Genomic DNA, 21,055 nt, shown 5'->3' with positions numbered 1-21,055 from the left:
ATCTGGATAGGAACTTTTCAGGATCACTAAATCTGGATTACCAGTGCTCAAACAGGATAGGAAATCACAATGTAGAACTATAGATATGTAAAGAGCGACAAGTAGAATAGCCAGCGTGGGGTCAATATAACTTTTTTTTTTTTAATGAAAACTAAGAAAATGTAATAAATATTAATTAATAATAATAATAAGTAAGAAAAACAAGAAAAAGCCCACCCCATCCTTTTCCAGCAGTCCGCTCATCTGAGACCTACAACACAAACACTGTACATTGAGGATATTAATAATAAGTTTCAAATATAGATGTAAATTTAAAAAATACTTAATGTCAAAAACTCCACAATAATCTCAGACTTCCTCATCTGATGTGAAGCGTATGCTTTAGGAGGGGGATCTCAAGTCTGGCCTTGGTTTGCTGCAGTTTGGTTAGAGTCAGTTGTTTCTCTGCCAGGCGAAGCTGTGCTTCTGCCCTTTCAGTCTCTTTTTGCAATTGCTGAAAGAGATTTCAAAAATCAGTCATTGCCATTTCTTGCATTTTTTGTTTATTCTGTAATCATTGCTATCATCATTAATAAATATTCTAATAAGAAAAATATTTTCCATTGTGATGAATACATATATATATATATATATATATATATATATATATATATATATATATATATATATATATATATATATATATATATATATATCAATTAGTGACGGAATAAAATGTATTGTTTTTGGTCAGTTTTGACAGCTGTTTGGGGGATTATTTTATGAGGCCAAACTCTTTCTACTTTGCTGGAGGCCTATACAGAAAGGCTGAATACGTTAAAGCCAATAATCACTATAGCCTGACAGATGAACAAATAAAATTAAAACCTTATGAATAAATAGTATATCTCGTAAGATACTGCATGATCCAAAAATAGTATTGTTTAATAAATTTTTTAAGTTTTCATGACATTTTAGGCATGAAATCCACGCTAAATCCACCCTTCTGATGGGATCAGTTTAATCCATGTTTTTTGGATCAAAGTGATCCAGATCCTACAAAAAAGGTCCAAAAAACCCACACTAAAGGTTTGATCCGGATCAAAACAAAGATTGGATTACATGATCTAATCCGATTATGTAATCTGTTTTTTCTTTTGAAAAACCCATTTTTAAGATTTGATCCAATCCCTTATCCAAAATCCTAGTGGATTACTTTTGAAAAACCGGGCCCTGGTGTTTATGTAGTATTGTCACAATCACCAATGATCTAGCCTGTGCACATCGCTAGAGAACTACACATATGTCACTGGTAAGAACTACAAATCCCATCATGCACTGCACACCAGTTCCAGTTCTCTCCCTGATTGCACTCACACAGCTGGAAGCTCATGATGGAATAATCAGATGGACCATATAAACAGCGCGCACACACACACAGACTTTGATTTTGATGTTTTTGTTGTTTTTGCCGCCTGTCCTGACCGTTTGCCTGTTTCTTAACTACGTTTCTGGATTTCCTGAATGCTTCTGTTTGCCCCTGTCTTGACCTATGTCTGCTTGACTAATCTGTTTAATAAACTGCGTGTGCACCTTCACCTCTGTTGTCCAGCAACCCTACAGTTACAAGTATGGCAGTAAATGTCATGTAAAATGCTATTCAAACTCACATTGGTAGCATTAACACAGAATAAAGCCTATAATCAGTACCTGTGGTGATCATTGTCATAGTTGTATATGCTGTTGTTCTGGCGCAATGTTGCGGAAAAAGTTTCTCTGCAGACCCGGTACCGGGTCCGTGACGTCATAGACTTTCGCTTTAAGATTTAAAGTGCTAGCATTGCACCAGACCCCGTAAGGGGTTTCATTTGAAAGTGTAGAATCTATATTTTATGCACATATGCATCACTTTGGTTTTTATTCTACTGTACAAAAGTTATTTACACTTAAATACACAATATTTTGGATACCAGAGCAGAGTATTTTACATTGGTTCATTTTCATATTTTTCATATGACACATGTACAAGTTATAGCTCAAATGAAAGCTCTTGCCAGTGCTCATACGGTTCTAGCATTCTTTTAACTGAATTATATTCACATATCAAACAGTTGCTGAATGAATTATGGTGTTTCCATGGCGCAGAAGTGAAAGCAATACATTTATGATCACTAAGCAGCCCCAGATAGCACAGACAGCTGTCATCTCTTACCTTATGCTGTGCGCTTCAGGGCCATTTCTCCTGTATTTCTGAGGTGATGTGCATAAGTAATCCTTTTATATATCTGATGTGGTTCAAACACAGTGAATTATGTTTGATCAAACAAAAGAATAATGAAATATGAAAACAATGATTGGTCCCTGTGGCTTGTATAGCACCTCTCATCAGTTGGAATACAATAACTTTCGCATACATTATGGTAGAGCAGGAGAATGTCAATAAAGTGTTTTCATCAAGTGTAATTATAAATACTGAATTAATACATATTTACCATTAGAAGCTGGTTATATTCACACACTGTTACCACACAACTGTTAAAAAGTGATTTTTTAATCACCTTTTAAATTTGAAAATGGTTTTGATTTTTTATTTATTTTATGTTTTTCCTCTACAGAGAGACACTAAAGGGCAGTTTCTGGTGGATCATGTGTGCAATCACTACAGCCTGCTGGAGAAAGATTACTTCGGCATCAGATATGTGGATCCAGACAAACAGAGGGTAAATAAATACACATTTACCAACCCAACTTCTTTTGGCTATAAAGCAGGACCGTAGTCATCCTGGTGAAATAATTTTTTTCTCAAAAAGTGGATCTTTTTGCAATTATTTGCTTTATCTTCTTTTTAACTTTGAGGTTTAAATACTGCATTTTAGTGACATTTTAAGCACTATTTTTAGCTGGACTAGCTTGTCTCAAGAAATAAAAATAATATATATATATATATATATATATATATATATATATATATATATATATATATATATATATATATATATATACACACATATATATACATATATACACATATATATATATATATATATATATATATATATATATATATATATATATATATATATATATATATATATATATATATATATATATATATATATATATATACACATGTATATGTGTATATATATGTATATGTAAATGTATCACTTTGAAAATACAAATTTATCACATCATATATCATTAGGGAAAAAAAGGATTAAGGATTAAGGCTTTAAATTAAAAACTGCCTAATAAGGCCAAGTAAATTGTCATTTATTAGACAAATAACTGACTGGCCAGCACATTCAACATCCTGTAACAATTTGACCAATAATAACAGTAATTAAAAATAATATAAAAATAAAAATATAATAATAATAGTGATAAAAAAAATAATAATAATAATAGTGATAATAATAATTATAATAATAATAATAATAGTGATAATAATAATAATAATAATAATAATAATAATAATAATAATAATAATAATAATGGTGAGAATAATAATAAAAGTGATGATGATAATAATAATAATAATAATGATGATGATGAGGATGATGATGATGATAATAATAATAATAATCATAATAATAATAATAATATAAATAATAAAATAATAATGAAAAAATATAAAAATAAAAATATAATAATAATTATAGTGATAAAAATAATAATAATAGTGATAATAATAATAATAGTGAGAATGATAATAATAAAAGTGATGATAATAATAATAATAATAATAATATAAATAATAAAATAATAATGAAAATAATATAAAAATAAAAATATAATAATAATTATAGTGATAAAAAAATCATAATAATAGTGATAATAATAATAATAATAATAATAATAATAATAATAATAATAATAATAATAATAGTGAGAATAATAATAATAATAGTGAAAATAATAACAACAACAATAATACTAATAATAATAATAATAATAGTGAGAATAATAATAATAATAATAGTAATGAGAATAATAATAATAGCATTATTAATAAAAATTATAACAACAATAATAGTGATAAACAGAGTGGCGCAGTGGGTAGCACAATTGCCTTACAGCAAGAAGGTAGCTGGTTCGAGCCCAAGCTGGGTCAGCATTTTACTTGCTGACTCGCAAGTACAACATAGATAATAACATTGTGGTAAGTTTTATTTTCCTGAAACATAATACTAGCCTCAAACTTTTGAACAGTGATGTAAAGTACAGAAAAGCTTACCAATGTTACACAAACTAGTTTCTACATTGTCACCAGGGTAGATTGTTCAACCTTAAGTAGCTTATTATACCGACTGTAAAATCTGAACAAAGTTGCCATGACAACCGAGCAAGGGGTTTTTCCCTACTGTATGTAAGACAATGTTTCTTCAGTCGAGCAGAAAAGCTCCCGGCAGCACTGCAGTGAATTATTTACACTCATTTATGTTGTAATATTAATGGCCGTTATAGAAAGGCTCATCAGTGGGAATGCTGTTTACGATCATTTCCTGAGCAGGATGCTTGTATAGAGTGCTTGCCATAAAATGTTTTGATTTGTCACCATCTCTGTACACAGCAGTCAATAATTTCTTTTTTTTCATGTCTTTTTTTTACAGCATTGGTTGGACCCGAGCAAACCAGTAGTGAAACAGATGAAATGTAAGTTTTATCTATATTGCGTATGCCTTATATAGCTCCTGGCTATATAAGACATGCTACTCTTTACACACACTACCTGCCAAAAGTCTTGTTGTCAATCCCAGTTGTAAGAGCAACAAATAATACCTTGACTTCTAGTTGATCAAACTAGTGGCAGAAGGTCGATTTGTTGTAGATTCTGTTGAACTTCAATCATCTCACAAATACTACAGAAGACCCATTGGAATCTGCATGGACCCAAGATTCTCACAGAAATCAGTCAAGTTTGTTAAAAGAAAAATCATGGTTTGGGGTTACATTCAGTGTGGGGGTATGCAAGAGATCTGCAGAGTGGATGGCAGCATCAACAGCCTGAGGTATCAAGATATATATATATATATATATATATATATATATATATATATATATATATATATATATATATATATATATATATATATATATAGTTTAAATATTTACTATTTTCCCAAGTGTAAATAACTACTACTGTAAGAAAATATCAGAATTCGGTACATACTTTCAGTATTATCTTTGCTTGAACTGACCCGATCTAATCCTGTTTATATGAATTGAACAAATCCATAAACAAATCCAGCTAACTGAGTAATCCACCTACGAAGAACAGACCCCAGGCCACAGGTCACCAACCAAAACAAAACTAAAGATCAATGTAATATGATGTTGTGCCGGCTGGATTCCTTCTTTTAGGCTTACAACAATAGACTTTACCTTTGAAATGTCTTTTACTGAGAATAAATCCCTCTCATGTTCCCGAAATGGAAATAAAATGACTTTGTATAATTACTGTATAGAGAGGAAGTGGATGGACAAGTGACAGAGAGAGAGAGAGATCGTAGACCTTTTAGCCAGACGTTCTCTAAAGTGACGTCAACGAAATCAATCTCTCCCTCCGAGCTTTTAACTTCACCGACTCATTACGTTTATCTTCGAAGACTTCATTGCATCCTTCACCAGAGGGGTTTCCCTCATCTCGTGGATTAATATAATCATTTTAGCTCTCCTCATGCCCTCGGTTACACTTCTCTGCATAATCTGCATCACATTTACTGGCGTACGCTCAAGACTCTCTCTCTATCTCTCTCTCTGGGTGTTTGATTGTTGATGTTGTGCTGTTTTCAGGTCAGCAGCCGTACACCATGTGCTTCAGGGTGAAGTTCTACCCTCAGGAGCCCATCAAGATCAAGGAAGAGCTGACAAGGTAACCGTTCTCTGATCTAATGCTCAAATGCTGTTAGAATAACATTAAGCGGCTCCGGCCGATTCCAGTGTAAACAGCTCTGAATTGCTGGAGTCAAGTGTGCGAGACGGAGGATGCTCTGGAAGAGATTTGCATTTTAAAAAAACGCCTCCTGGGCAGATTGTTCCAGTTTCATTTGGAAAGAGCATGTTTACTTTGCAGCCGAAGCCAGAGCGCTTGATCTGCGGCGGCTTTCATGTCAGAGTAACCAGTGTGATCTTATTATAGTGAATATCTCGAACCTGTCAAACAACATGTACCAGGTCTCATTTCGCTCCAAAAATTAAAAAAAAACGAAACAAGAAGATGTATTCTGCTACAAAAATTTATGGTATCACTTTAGTTTGTCACAATTCAAATTTGCTTATTAAGATTTATTCATTAATTATCTTTTCAGCTTAGTCCCTTTATGAATTTTTTTTTTAAGATTTATTTTTGGCCTTTTTGCCTTTATTAGATAGGACAGTATCAAGACAGGAAGCGAAGTGGGACAGAGAGAGAGGGGGTAGGGAAATGTCTTCAAGCCGGGATTCGAACTCACGACGCCCTGACGTGCTATTGCACCATATGTCAGCACGCTAACCACTAGGCTAGTGCGCCGACAGCTTATTAACCCGTGGTCGCCACAGCGGAATGACCGATGTTGACCATGATGACAAGGTTCGGTACGGTTTCAGAAAGCAGGTCAATCTGTGCATTTGAACACACTATTGGTTGGGTTTATGGAAAATGTAGGGTGGATCAATCAGTCAATCAACAGCAGCCTCTGGTGGATTGAACAGCAGGCGTGAATGGCACTTGCAAGAGAAATTTGAGATCTCAAAAAGCGTACACAGTGGCCTCTGGTGGATTCGGAAAAACTGCAAAAAAACGTTCCTCCTGGGACAAATTTGGTGCTCTCCGGAAATGTATATAGGGGTACGTTTTCAGAATGAGCCTGGGTTGCATCAAAAAAACCTCCAAATAATCCAAAATACATTCGAGTTCTTATTACTTTTCGTATACTTGAGTAATAATGATTACCGTGTGTAATAGAGGCCAGCTAGTTAAGTGCTGTGCAGGTAAACCTCACTTCTCTAACCTCTAAAGGTGCTCTAGCGACAGACGCTAGAGGCCATGGTCTTTAGCCTCCTTGGTTGAGCAACTGACTCCCATGCGGTAGGTCGTCGGTTCAATACCAGCTTGGAGCAGGTTGGGTGGCGTAGCACTGGCGGGGTTACACATGAACTTTTTAAATTAGGGAAGACATTCCATGTTTTTAAATAGAATTTGATGAAGAAGTCTTTTCGTTTCATCAGTTTGGACATCCTTGTTTTTCCATAAATGAATATTAAGCATGTTTACCCCTCAATTTTATGTTAATAGGATTTTTTTCCCATCAAATGGAACCAAAAATAATCTAAAAAGGCTGTCAGTGTCAGTGTGTTTCACGTGTTTTCTCTAACATTATCACAGAGCAACATTCCTAAAGCAGGCTTTGATTCCATCTCACTGATTCCTCCCAAACACACACACACACACACACACACACACACACACACACACACACACACACACACACACACACACACACACACACACACACACACACACACACACACACACACACACACACACACACACACACACACACACACACACACAGACTGTCAGTGTGACTAACTCATTACTGCTGCTCTCGCAACATGGGGCTCAATGCGTGGACCATCTGAACTGTGAAGATAAATGTATTCTGGATCTTGCATGCTTTCTCTGCCCTGGAAGACCAGAATGTTCCTGTGGCCAGACGAAGCCTGAGTGCATGTGTGAGTGTATTGAAGAGCGCAGGTTGCCTGAGTTTAAATGGTTACATCCTGTGAAAGAGGAAGAAAGGAGTTTGAGATGGAGGTGCATTAATGTTCCTGAACCAAGGCTTTCTCTGTTAAAAGCTTGGTTTGACATAGAAAACATCTATATATTTTCCCCCTACCTCGCTCTCTCTCTTTTTCTCTTTAATATTTAATATAAAGAATGCATTTGAGTGCAGTGGGTTAGGAAGAGGAAGAATGGAGAAAATGGAAACTACTTACAGTTTTTTACAATTGCTATGACACTTTTATCAATACATTTAACAAGTTTCCTAAACTCTTAACACAGTTAGCACAACATCCGTCTTCGTGGGCTATACAATTAACACATTTCTTGTTGTTTTGACACAAAATGCATCCAGTTAACACAAATTTAAAATGCTTTAACTTCTTTTACACACAAGCACAACCAGGAACAAAACAATGTAATTTTACAGTCAAATTTACAAATGCTTTAACACAGTATGTCAGAACAGATAACACCATGTTCTAAACAGAAATTATATAGGATAAAGTCAAAGTGAACAGCTGTTCTAATTGTGAATTGAAACACAAGTTTATTCCCTTTATTTTATTCAATTGCCAATGAGAAACAGCATATTGCGGTTATATAAATAAAAAAAAAATTAAAAAAAAAAAAAAAATATATATATATATATATATATATATATATATATATTTATATATATATTTATTTATTTATAAAAATTTTTTTAATATATATATATAACCGCAATATGAGTCTCTCATATATATATATATATATATATATATATATATATATATATATATGACAGCTGATTCCCATCTAGAAAGCACACTCATGTCTTGTTTTGGTTTTTCCAATCACATGATCATATGTTCTAATTGAGGACTTTTGAGGTTTTTGAAAGGAACATCAAAGAACTCTGTCACCAATACGTCCATGTAAGATTATGCAATACAGTCATTACTGTACTATACACAGTGTGTTTTGCAGTAAACTACTCTTTAAACCTGGAGTTCATTAGTACATACAGTACATATACAGTACAGCATTTGCATACACTGTGTCTAATTACTTTCAGAGAGTCATGAAGTTAGAGGCCAATCAAGTACCACATGAAATTTTCAATGTTGACAAGGCTGGGGATGTCGCCGTAGGAAAAACATAATAGACCAAAGGGCCACAGTTACCGTGCCGGGCCACAGAAGATATCAAGTATAATGTGGATGAGAACTTGTGGCAAAAGACCGGGCAGAATAGAAGATTACTTTGTTATTTTATTATAATTGTGGTGCTTTTCCTGTTTGCAGTGATGTCCTTCTGCAAAAAAAGTATGTACTGCAGAAATTCTGTGTCTCTATTTTTTTTACATAAACTGTAAATTTTATAAAGCAATTTTTTTTCTTCGTTTTGTATAGAATTTTTGCCGTAAACGAAAGAAAATGCATGCATTTACTTAACCCAACGAAACAAAACTGCAACGAGACTTCAAATATAAAGGCAGAGCTGACACATAAACTAATGCAGTTTCTGTAATGTCAGCTGATGATAGTGTTTTTATTGTCAGTATGTTCTGATTGACTGAATGTTTATGTTGGAAGAGAACATGTGTTAGTGTTTTGAACAATAATTTCATTTTGAAACATGTTTGCAGTGTTTTGTTAGACATGGTGTAGTGTGTTCGTTTATTATTGTATTTTGAAAAGTAGTTTAGAGGTTTAGTTTATAATGTGTGATTTTGAGCATAAAATTAACTGTTTTGCCAATTGTGTATTTTAGGTGTGTTGCTGTGTTAAGAGTTTAGCAAACTTGTTAAATGTATTGAAAAAAGTGTCATAGCCATTGTAAAAAACTGTAATAGCAGACACACGTGTCTAGCTAATGCATTACAGTCTCGTTCTATAAACTGCAGAAATCAAAATGAAACATTCTTTCTGTGAACAGTTTATCAGTGTTTATTATTCTAGTGGAACATGGTCAGTAATTTAATTTTACCAAAATAATCTGCCAATGGGGTAAGCAAATTAATCTTGTTTTTTTCTTATGACGTAAGATTATTTTGCTTAGCCCATTGGCAGATTATTTTGCTTGTTTTAAAGAAAAACTGACTTAATATTGGCATAATATTTCTCAAAACAAGGCAATATGTTTTGCTTGTTTAGAAAATTCTTCTTGATTTAGGAATTTTTAGATATTTGCACTAAAAACAAGACAAAAAAATCTAAGCAAGAAAAGCATTTTTTGCAGTGTAGCATCTGATAAAGCAATCATGTGGATTATTTTACATTTTTTACATAAAAAGTAGGCTAAAGTCTGCTCTCTCTCTAATTTTCTCTCTATTTTCTCTTTCAGGTATCTTCTGTATCTCCAGTTGAAGAGAGACGTGTATCACGGCAGGCTGTTGTGTCCATTCGCTGATGCTGCATATCTCGGAGCCTGCATCGTCCAGGGTACGACTGTAACCTCATCTACAGACACCCTTTACAACCAATCACACGTTTCATCACGTCACATCGTGTTCCTGAGACACTTTCGTCTGGAAGCTTTTAAACTAATGAACAGTCATATTTCAAAAACCTCTTTCCACATTTCCCTGCTCTCAGAGTGAAGGAGAGGGATTGTGACGAATATGAAGCTCATTTAGATTAGAAACCGATGAGAGTGTCTTGTTCTAGATATGCAGGAATATTAATGGTCATTTATAAGATGTGAATCTGTGTTTTAGCTGAGCTTGGAGATTATGACCCCGAAGAGCATCCTGCAGACTACATCAGCGACTTCAAGCTCTTCCCTAAACAATCCCTCAAGCTGGAGCGCAAGATCATGGAGATCCACCAGAACGAGCTGAGGTCAGAGACAAAACACAGTTTTTTAAGCTGACCCAATGAGGGGCCTTTAAATTATTTGCATGATAATTTTTGTGTTGTGGTGATTAAAAATATGGTATTTATCTTGAACTCACTTCCTTCTTTTTTTATGGCAAATAATTAACCCACAAAAAATATACACTACCTGACAGAAGTCTTGTCGTCAAAGTCTTGTCGCTGGGCCAGCCCAGTCACCAGACATGAACATTATTGAGCATGTCTGGGGTAAAATGAAGGCATTGAAGATGAATCCGAAGGTTCTTGAGCTCTGGGAGTCCTGCAAGAACGCTTTCGACTTTTGTGTTAGCAAAGTCAGACCTTACTGTCCTTATTAAATAATTCAAAATCAAGGCATGATCATATTTTATTTTGATAAAATAAGCATAATCTAGTGGCCTTTGCCGTTCATATAAGCCACTTCTGATGTAATGTAATGTGTATTTATATAGCGCATTTATTGTGTATGGCCATACACCCAAAGCGCTTTACAATCATGAGGGGGGGTTTCTCCACACCCCCACCAGTGTGCAGCATCCACTTGGATGATGCGACGGCAGCCACAGGACAACGGTGCCAGTGCGCTCACCACACACCAGCTATTGGTGGAGTGGAGAGACAGTGATAGAGACAATTCAGTGGAAGGGGATGATTTGGAGGCCATGATCGTAAGGGCCGATAGAGGGACTTTGGCCAGGACATCAGCGTTACACCCCTGCTCTTTCACGAGAAGTGCCATGGGATTTTTAATGACCACAGAGAGTCAGGACCTCGGTTTAACGTCTCATCCGAAAGACGGCACCCACTGACAGTGTAGTGTCCCCTTCACTTTTACTGGGGCATTAGGACTCACACAGACCACAGGTTGAGCGCCCCCTGCTGGCATCACTAACACAACTTTCAACAGCAACCTGGTGTTCCCATGTGATCTCCCATCCAGGTACTGACCAGGCTCAGCCCTGCTTAGCTTCAGTGAGTAACCGGTCTTAGGCTGCAGGTTGATATGGCTTGATACCAAATGATCAACTAGAAATCAAGTTATTATTTGCTGTTCCTAAAACTTGCATAGGCGACAAGACTTTTGACAGTTTGTGTATTAAGATTTAAGATAACCATATCAAGTGAAATTGTATGAAGTGGCCAGAAGTTATGTTTAACACACTTCCTTTACTCCACCGTACTTCCATCCATTTTATCACACCCTTATGATGTTTACAATCTTATTTTCTAAGTTGAAATAAATAAAACTAAATAAAACAAGTTGAATTTAAACTAAAAGAAAAGAAAAGTGCACTTTTTTTTAAAATTTGATGTACATTTTTGACTTTTCAAAAGCATAAAAATACCATAATATGTTTGCAGATATTAAAGAAACATGTCTGTCTTTGTTTTGGTCTGTGTAACTTCGACCACTGCCAGTTTACCTAATTATATTTCAGCACCCCATGTTACTTTGGTGGAAAACTGAGTATTTCATTACAGCCTTGAAGGATGCTTCAGTATATAAACAGGGAGTACTCTGTGTGAGTTTGTAACACATTGCTTTAATAATGTGTACTCTCATTTAGACAAATGTGTTCAAACAACCAAAAAAGACCACCTTCTGTCTGCATCCTGAATTATTACTAAATTAGTCTTGGTGAAATCTGAACGCAGCTGTTCACAGGAAAGGTTATTTTAGTTAATTTTAATGTTAAAGGTGACCTATTATGCCCCTTTGTTGTAAAATGTGTGTCATGTAATAAAAGTAAAATAAGACTCTGATGAGCCTAGAGCAAGAATGGGCAAACTCGGTCCTGGAGGGCCGGTGTCCTGCACAGTTTAGCTCCAACTCTAATCAAACACACCTACTTATAGATTTCTAGTAATCTTGAAGACACTGATTAGCTTGTTCAGGTGTGTTTGATTAATGTTGGAGCTAAACTGTGCAGGACACTGGCCCTCCAGGACTGAGTTTGCACACCCCTGGCCTAGAGTGTGAATGTGAAGTTCCAGCTCAAAATAACAAACAAACAGTGTTTTATAACTCCTTGAACCTGCTTCTTTAAGAATTTGATCCTACATTGTAAAACCCAAAAAGTTACGGTAAGTGAAACCTTGAGGAAACCGATTGCAACTAATGCTAAGCTAATCCTAATGAGCACTGTGAACTTAATCCATTCGAGTAAACAAAGCAATTTGAGCACAGTAAAACCCGATAAATCAGTGGTCACCAAACTTGTTCCTGGAGGGCCGGTGTCCTGCAGATTTTAGCTCCAACCCTAATCAAACACACCTGAACAAGCTAATCAAGGTCTTACTAGGTATACTTGATCCATCCAGGCAGGTAAGTTGAGGCAAGTTGGAGCTAAACCCTGCAGGGACACCGGCCCTCCAGGACTGAGATTGGTGACCCCTGCGATAAATGAAGAGAACTCAAACCAACTGAGTACTGTAAAACCCAATAAGTTAAGGCAACTCAAACCGTTTGAGGAAACGGATTGCTACAAACCATCTGAGTTAAAAACTAATCTATATGAATACTGTGAACTTACTCTATTTAAGCGGAAGTAATAAGGTATTTAATTAACTCATTACCTTCAACACTGAGTTCAAAACTCCTTTCAAGTGAGTAGAATTAACTTTCAGTCAATTTTGAGTTAACTACACTCATTTCATTTGATAAAGCTCGCTGTTGTAGTTTACAGTGTAATTGGGTCATTTTGGTGCCTGTTGCTTTAAATTTAAAAGAGGACGGAGCTTCAAATGTGTCAGCATAGTGGCAGATTCAAAAACAAGACTAACGTCCTATGCTTTCTGCAGACTGTTTTTATGAAGCGTGATAATAAAATGAATACGATTTTACCATTTGAAGGTGGTTATATTGACAGACTGATGGCACACAGCTGTGTTTAAACCCCTCATGAAACGGGTTTTTGCATAATAGCTCCCCTAAAACTACTGTAGCGCTCAAAAACATTTTCGTTAACTAAAATAAAATGAGACTAACAACAACAACAAAAAAATACTAATCAAAAAATCTTTTCAGAATTTATAAGCACTCATTCTGGGAATTTTTATATACAAAAATATAATATCTATATAAACCTAAAACAACGTTTCAGTTTTTTCTTTGTCTGCCAAAAAAAAAAAGAAATAGCCATGTTTAACTATATATTATTTTTAAAACAAAACTATTACAATTATAAATCATATATTTTCTAGCAAAGTTGCATTTGTGTGGTTTTGGGTTCAGTATCTGTTCAAACAATTGGTTCGCTGAAAATGTTTATTTAGATTTAAAGGGCACCTATTTTACCCTTTTTCAAGCTTTAAGATAAGTATTTTGTGTCTCCAGAATGTGTCTATGAGGTTTAGCTCTAAACACCCATCAGATTATTTATTAGACCTTTTAGATAATTAGAATTTACTACTTTGAACACACTGTATTTGTTGCCTGTTGCCTGTTGCCTTGTGTCAGATAAACAGCACAGTGACAGACATAAAGGAAGCAGATCTCCTGTAACGTTTGTGAGAAAAAATACAGTAAGACTTCACCAATGATTATTTGATGTATTTGTTGTGAAGTTAATTCAAGCCTTTCTGCAACGATGAGTCACACACAGTGTCATTACAAGCGCACACACACAGCGGACATGCATGTGCATTTAACACGTGTGTTTTTGCACAGCAAATGTGAAAGGATACAGGTTAATATCCATGGCTGTATGAATACCCGTTATGTTAATGTTAATGTCCACAAATCAGGAATGAAGTGTCTTCTTTAATAAATGTACTGACATACAGCTGAGGTGATAAAGACCGTAAAATCACTGTAATTCATTACAAACGTGCACTGTTTTAAACACATTTTAAACTTGTAAAACTTATTCTTGATCACATTTGATGATCACAGAGCGCTGAACAGATCTCCCGGTTGCTTTGCACACTCCTGTCTTGTTGATATGATTGTGCACATTACTACGGAGATATGTTAACACACAGCTGTCAATCAATTCGGCGGGCTGAAAAAACGCATTCCTACATCATGTTGTGGTCGGCCTCAACATGGGACGAATTTGCATCCTATTTTAACGTCAGAAAATTAATAAAAAGAGGTTTATCGTGTTTATATCACCCCAATATGACTGTGGACACACTATACCTGCACACCGTTCTGTCTAAACAGCTTACAAAAGAAGATTTTATTCATAGGTGCCCTTTATCGTAAACTGTGCAAACACTAATCTTTACTTTGGCGGACACTAGAAGTAAAAACTAATTATAAATATGTTCATAAAATAAAAGCTAAACAAAAATGAGCAAAACCAATGATGAAACAAAGCTAAATTTAAATTTAAGCACATTTTAAAAACAGTTTTGAAATAAAAGCTCATTATAAAATGCAAAACTATAGTAACTTTGATCGCATATGATCATGTAAATACCAGATGGAAACCGAAATGTGTCTTGAATGACAACTTATGCCAAACGAAATACCAGTTGGAAACAAGCCCGAATTGGTTTTTAAATTTTAGTTTAAATGTAATTTCTAAATTTGTATAGAATATTAATCACTTTATGTAGTCAGAGGTCTTCAATTGTTACATTGTTTTGTTTGTGTAGAGGTCAGTGTCCTTCCCTCGCAGAGTTAAACCTTCTCCAGAGGGCTCACACACTGGACACGTATGGAGTGGATCCACACCCCTGCAAGGTACTGACTCCATGAAGACAAAAAACATACCATTCATACAAGTTGTTGAACTTCTGAATACATTTTAATTATGTTATATATACTACTTTTCTCAGAGGTTAAACTAATATAAAACTCATGTTTCATTAATCCTTTTCAGGATTTTACAGGATCCACAGCCTTCTTGGGATTCACTGCAAGAGGGTTTGTGGTTTTCCAAGGAAATAAGAGGATCCACCTTTTAAAATGGTAACTTATTTAAAAAAAAACTTTGAACTTCATTCTTCCTCATTTCAAATATTCTTCCTCATTTCCCATCCTACTCGGTGTATTTTGTTTGGGTTTATTAAATAATTTCAAGGAAGCTTTACAGGCCAATATATGCACATATTTTTATACACATTAGTGTGAAAAAGTGTTTGCCCCCTTACTTATTTAGATTTTTTTACATGTTTGTCACACTTTAATGTTTTGATCATCAAACAAATTTAAACAGTCAAAGATAACACAAGTAACAGGGTTTCTGCAGGGTCTTAAAAAGTCTTAAATCTCAAAATCCAAATTTCAGGCCTTAAAAAGTGTTAAATTCACTGAAATATTGTGTTGTAGGTCTTAAAACAGGTCTTAATTTTCCTGTTCATGGATTGCCACCTAATCTGGTCAAAACCCATATAATCATAAACAATCATCTCAATAAAACTGTAAACTTTTCATTTAAAAAGGGAACTTTTAACTTTATTTATCATAATGGTTTAATAGTTTTCCTTACAATAACATTCGTTTAGAAGTTCTCCATGTATTTACTGCTGAGGACACTGATCTGGACTGATTTTTTGTGCATACATTTAGTTTATTATAGTTTTTAAAACTTTTAATTCATTTGTTCATTTTTATTTTATTTTAAAGTTACTATGTTGTTTAAAAAAGGTGTATAGATACAACTAGAACTTGCTTGTTTTTATGCCATATTTAAAATATTTTGATAGAAAATTAAATTTACAATATTTTTTTATATTAATGTATTATTGTATTATTAAATGTATTAAATTGTATTTTTTTAAGAGTGCAAATAAAAATCTTTTCCATCTGGACCATTAAAAAATGTCTTAGTCTTCAGCCCTTTATGAGTCTAAAAGAAGTCCATTCATAATGGTCTTAAAAATGTCTTAAAAAGTCTTACATTTAACTCGGTGAAACCTGCAGAAACCCTGAAGTAAACACATCATGCAGTTTTAGAATGTAAGAAGTTAAACAATTAGGCATGCTACGGCAACTCAATTGGATTCAGGTCAGGACTTGGACTACACCACTCCAATGTCCTTATTTTGTTTTTATTCTGCAATTCAGAAGTGAACTTGCTGGCATGCTTTTGGATCATTGTTCAACCAGTTTGCTTCTGCTCGAGGTCACTATCAGATTATATTTTGGTAAACAGCAGAATTGATAGTTACATTTATCATAGCAAGTCTCTCAGGCCCTGAAGCAGCAAAACAGCCCCAAACCATCACACTACCAACACCATAGTTTACTCTTTGTACGAGGATCTTTTTTCTGAAATGCGGTGTTACTTTTACGCCACACAAAATGGGACGCACCCCTTCAAAAAAGTTTAACATTGGGGTCGTCAAAATATTTTCAAAAAACATTTTTTGAAACTATTTTTGCCCAGTCTCTCTCTTATGGTGAAGTCATGAACACTTGCTTTAACTAAGTGAGGCCTGCAGTTTTTTGGATGTTGTTGTGGGTCTTTTGTTACCTCTTGGATGAGCTGTTGCTGTGGTTTTGGGCTAGTTTTGGTCGGTCTGCCACTCATGGGATGGTTCTCCACTGTTCCATGTTTTTTCCATTTGTAGATTATAGCTCTCACTGTGGTTCACTGCAGTCCCAAAGCTTAAGAAACGGCTTCATAACCTTTTCCAGACTGGTAGATCTTAATTATTTTCTTTCTTTTGTTTTTGAATTTCTTTGGCTCCTGGCATGAGGTCTAGCTTTTGAGGATCTTTTGGTCTACTTCACTTTGTCAGACAGGTTTTGTTTAAGTGATTTTTGTTTTTGATTGACAGGTTTGGCGGTAATTAAACCTGGGTGTGGCTAGAGAAATGTTTTAAGAGGCAAACACTTTTTCACACTGGGCTGTGTTGTTTTGCCTTGATAATAGAAATCTTCATTTCAAAACAGCATGATGTGTTCACTTTTTTTGACTAATATTTAAATTTCTTTGACGATTTGAAACATTAAAGTGAGACAAACATGCAAAACAAATTCAGTAAGGGGGCAAACACTTTTTCACACTACTGTCTATTGCACGGCCCTACTATAAACAAATCAGGCATAACTCTAGAGACAAGGCTGGATGGCACGAGCCGTGCAAGTGCGACTAGAATCTGTTTTAGCTGTAAATCAGTCTGTGAGCTTGTAAACAAACCTGTTTCTTGGCGGACCGTTTAAAGCTGTGAATCACAGCTGTTATGTAAGGCCAGTCGATCAGATGCAGTTTTCATCAGCAGATCTCCGAGCGTCTGATCTGTGACTTGAGCTTTTGTGCAGTTGTTAACAGCGGCCCACAGTCAACAAGCAGATGAATGAACACAAGGCCAGACGTCTGAAGAGTTTTTCCTCTCTCATATCACTGCTCATGAAGACAGTTTCACAAGGAAAGCTTGAATACTAATATTTGACTCGCGATGTCTCACTCTTGCAGGGCAGATGTCAGCAAATTCAAGTTTGAAGGAAAAACCTTCTATGTGATTGGAGTACAGAGAGAGGTAGGTAGATATACACTGCCTTTATTTGGACAAATCTCAGCCATTTTTACGCATTTATAACTCGACTTAAAATCATTCTAATTTTGTAAAGTTACTCAAAAAAAAAGATGTTTGCTGTTTGTTCAAACTACTTATTTAAAATAAGTTGAAACAACACACTTCTTGAGTTTTTTTTTTGACAACTTAATTGTTTTACGTTCAATCAACTTTAATTTGTAAAAACAAGTCGTTTAACTTAATTCCTTCACACAAAATGAATTGCGTGAAACCCATTTTTTTAGCAATCCAGTGCTCAGCATAAATGTGCATGCCTCATTTTGAAAATTTATGTTTTTATCTGTTTCACAATGAATAAAATCAATATACACTCACCGGCCACTTTATTAGGTACACCTGTTCTACTGCTCGTTAACGCAAATTTCTTATCAGCCAGTCACATGGCAGCAACTCAATGCATTTAGACATGATGACATGATCAAGAAGATCTGCTGCAGTTCAAACTGAGCATCAGAATGGAGAAGAAAGGTGATTTAAGTGACTTTGAACTTGACATGGTTGTTGGTTTCCGACGGGCTGGTCTTTGTATTTCAGAAATACAGAAAACATTCGGATGGTAGGGTCAGAATTTGACCACAGTGTACCCATCTACTGATGGCTAAAGTGTGAATAATCTCAGATTGGTTTCTTGAACATGAAAATGAGTTTACTGTCCTCAAATGGCCTCCACAGTCACCAGAGCTCAATCCAATAGACCACCTTTGAACTGTGGTGGAACAGGAGACAAATCTGCAGCAACTGTGTGATGCTATAATGTCAATATAAAGCAAAATCTCCAAAGAATATTTCAATACCTTATTGAATCTATGCCACGGTAGATTAAAGCAGTTCTGAAGGCAAAAGGGGGTTCAACCTGATACTATTAAGGTGTACCTAATAAAGTGGCCAGTGAGTGCATTTCTGTAGGATGCTTTACAATAATCAGACCAGGAAATGTTTTTCCAATCTTCTATTGTCCAATTTTTATGAGCCTGTGTGAACAGGAGAGACATGTGGTGTGGTCTTCTGCTGCTGTAGCCCATCCAGCTTCTTCTGCATACCTTGGTTGTAACACGTGGTTATTTGAGTTACTGTTGCCTTTCTATCAGCTGGATTCAGTCTGGCCATTCTCCTCTGACCTCTGGCATCAACAAGACATTCGCGCCCACAGAACTGCCGCTCACTGGATATTTTTTCTTTTTCGGACCATTCTCTGTAAACCCTAGAGATGGTTGTGCGTGAAAATTCCAGTAGATCAACAGTTTCTGAAATACTCAGACCAGCCCGTCTGGTACCAAAAACCATGTCACGTTCAAAGCCACTTAAATCACCTTTCTTCCCCATTCTGATGCTCGGTTTGATCTGCAGCAGATCGTCTTGACAATGTCTTCATGCCTAAATGCATTAAGTTGCTGCCTTGTGATTGGCTGATTAAAAAAACTGCGTAAACAAACAGTTGGACAGGTGTACCTAATAAAGTGGCCGGTGAATGTATACTAATTTAAAAAAAGAGATCAGTACTCATTTATGCGTAGCACTGTATTTTATATTACATTTATTTGCATTCTTTGGTAATCTCATTCACATTGTTCTGTATATACATATGTTTAATAACATTCACGTGTCCCGATTCTTCTTTCTATGAGAGTAAATATCGGAAGATTCATTTACATATTTCTACAGATGAAGAATTTCCCACATATTTCAAACAGCATATTTCACATAGATGTCTGATAGTAGAGATGTAAAGAATGTTCACTTCAATTGGAAAAATTAGAGCATAAAAACATTTTAGTCTGCGGAAATAACTCTGACAGACAGCGTCGGTTCTAGGATTTCTAGGATAAGTCATTATAATACTTAAAAATAGGAACTTTAGCTTCTTGTTGATACAAAAGTTACGTTTGCAACACTCTGTAATGCTTTTCTCATATCATTTAATGTGATTTTTAAATATTGTATTGTCATTCTTGGTGTGAACAAGCCTTTTTTTCAGCTTCCTCTTCCTGTCATTCTGTTCGTGTGTCACGCTTTAAATCTTCTTTTACATGTGCTTCTGTCTTCTTTTCTTTGTGTGCTCTTTTCCATTGATGGTGAGTAAACATACATCATGGCAATTGATTATTATTCCAGACTTCCAGTACAGCTCCTCACCCACACATCTGTCCTGGTGTTAATAATACTTTAATTGTAGTGCCCACCATAGAGTATTCATAACATCTCCATGATCAACATTATCTGTTAGCACTGCATATTTACAAAAACATCAAAATTATTATGTATTTCAGTGGATATTTTTTTATTAAAATGTTTTTCACATGCTGTTGTCTTGTATACATTAATATGATATAATATTTCTTAATGTATTTATCACTCCTACTCTTTATTACACTATAATTAAATGTAATGTAATTTAATAAAATTTAATAAATAACCTAAATGATATTTTATTTTGTTTTTTGTTTTTTATTCATTCATTCATTTTCCTTCGGCTTAGTCGCTTATTTCTTAGGGGTTGCCACAGTAGAATGAACCACTTTTATTTTATTTTATTTTATTTTATTTTATTTTATTTATGCATGTATTTATTTATTTATTTATTTGTATTTTATTTTTTTGTATTTTTTTATTTATTTATTTATTTATTTTTTTTTCTCAGGTAACCCCTGAGAAATAAAGGACTTAGTCAAAGAAAAGAAAATAAATAAAATAAAATAAAATTCTTTAATGCACTTTAATTTAAAGTATTGTTGAAACATATGCAATAAATATTTGCATTACATATTAAAAAATAAATAAATAAAATGAAAAAGCCGACTAAGTCGAAGGAAAATTAATAATTTATTTAATTAAAGTATTGTTGAAACATATGCAATAAATATTTGTATTACTTATTAAAATAAAACAAAATAAAACAAAATAAAGGCGGTTCATTATGCTGTGGCGACCCCTGATAAATAAGGCACTTAATTAAATTAAATTAAATTAAATT

General features: G+C 34.6%; 1 protein-coding gene across 6 annotated transcripts in view; it reads left to right on the top strand.

The window, feature by feature from the left end:
* The window catches only part of frmd3 (FERM domain containing 3), an 85,626-nt gene that overhangs the window by 25,600 nt on the left and 38,971 nt on the right, over positions 1-21,055 (top strand). For all 6 annotated transcript variants that reach the window (XR_012384795.1, XM_073911218.1, XM_009304291.5 and 3 more), the window contains exons 2-9: positions 2,595-2,699; positions 4,593-4,635; positions 5,776-5,854; positions 10,079-10,176; positions 10,452-10,575; positions 15,196-15,283; positions 15,423-15,511; positions 17,964-18,027. Coding sequence is in view for 5 of the 6 variants with exons in the window: in XM_073911218.1 (XP_073767319.1) it covers positions 2,595-2,699; positions 4,593-4,635; positions 5,776-5,854; positions 10,079-10,176; positions 10,452-10,575; positions 15,196-15,283; positions 15,423-15,511; positions 17,964-18,027 (690 nt within the window). In the remaining variant the exon portion in view is untranslated. The remainder of the gene's footprint in view (positions 1-2,594; positions 2,700-4,592; positions 4,636-5,775; positions 5,855-10,078; positions 10,177-10,451; positions 10,576-15,195; positions 15,284-15,422; positions 15,512-17,963; positions 18,028-21,055) is intronic.

Source organism: Danio rerio, chromosome 8, assembly GCF_049306965.1.
Source record: "Danio rerio strain Tuebingen ecotype United States chromosome 8, GRCz12tu, whole genome shotgun sequence".
NCBI lineage: Eukaryota > Metazoa > Chordata > Actinopteri > Cypriniformes > Danionidae > Danio > Danio rerio.
This window is presented reverse-complemented; position numbering and strand designations above follow the sequence as displayed.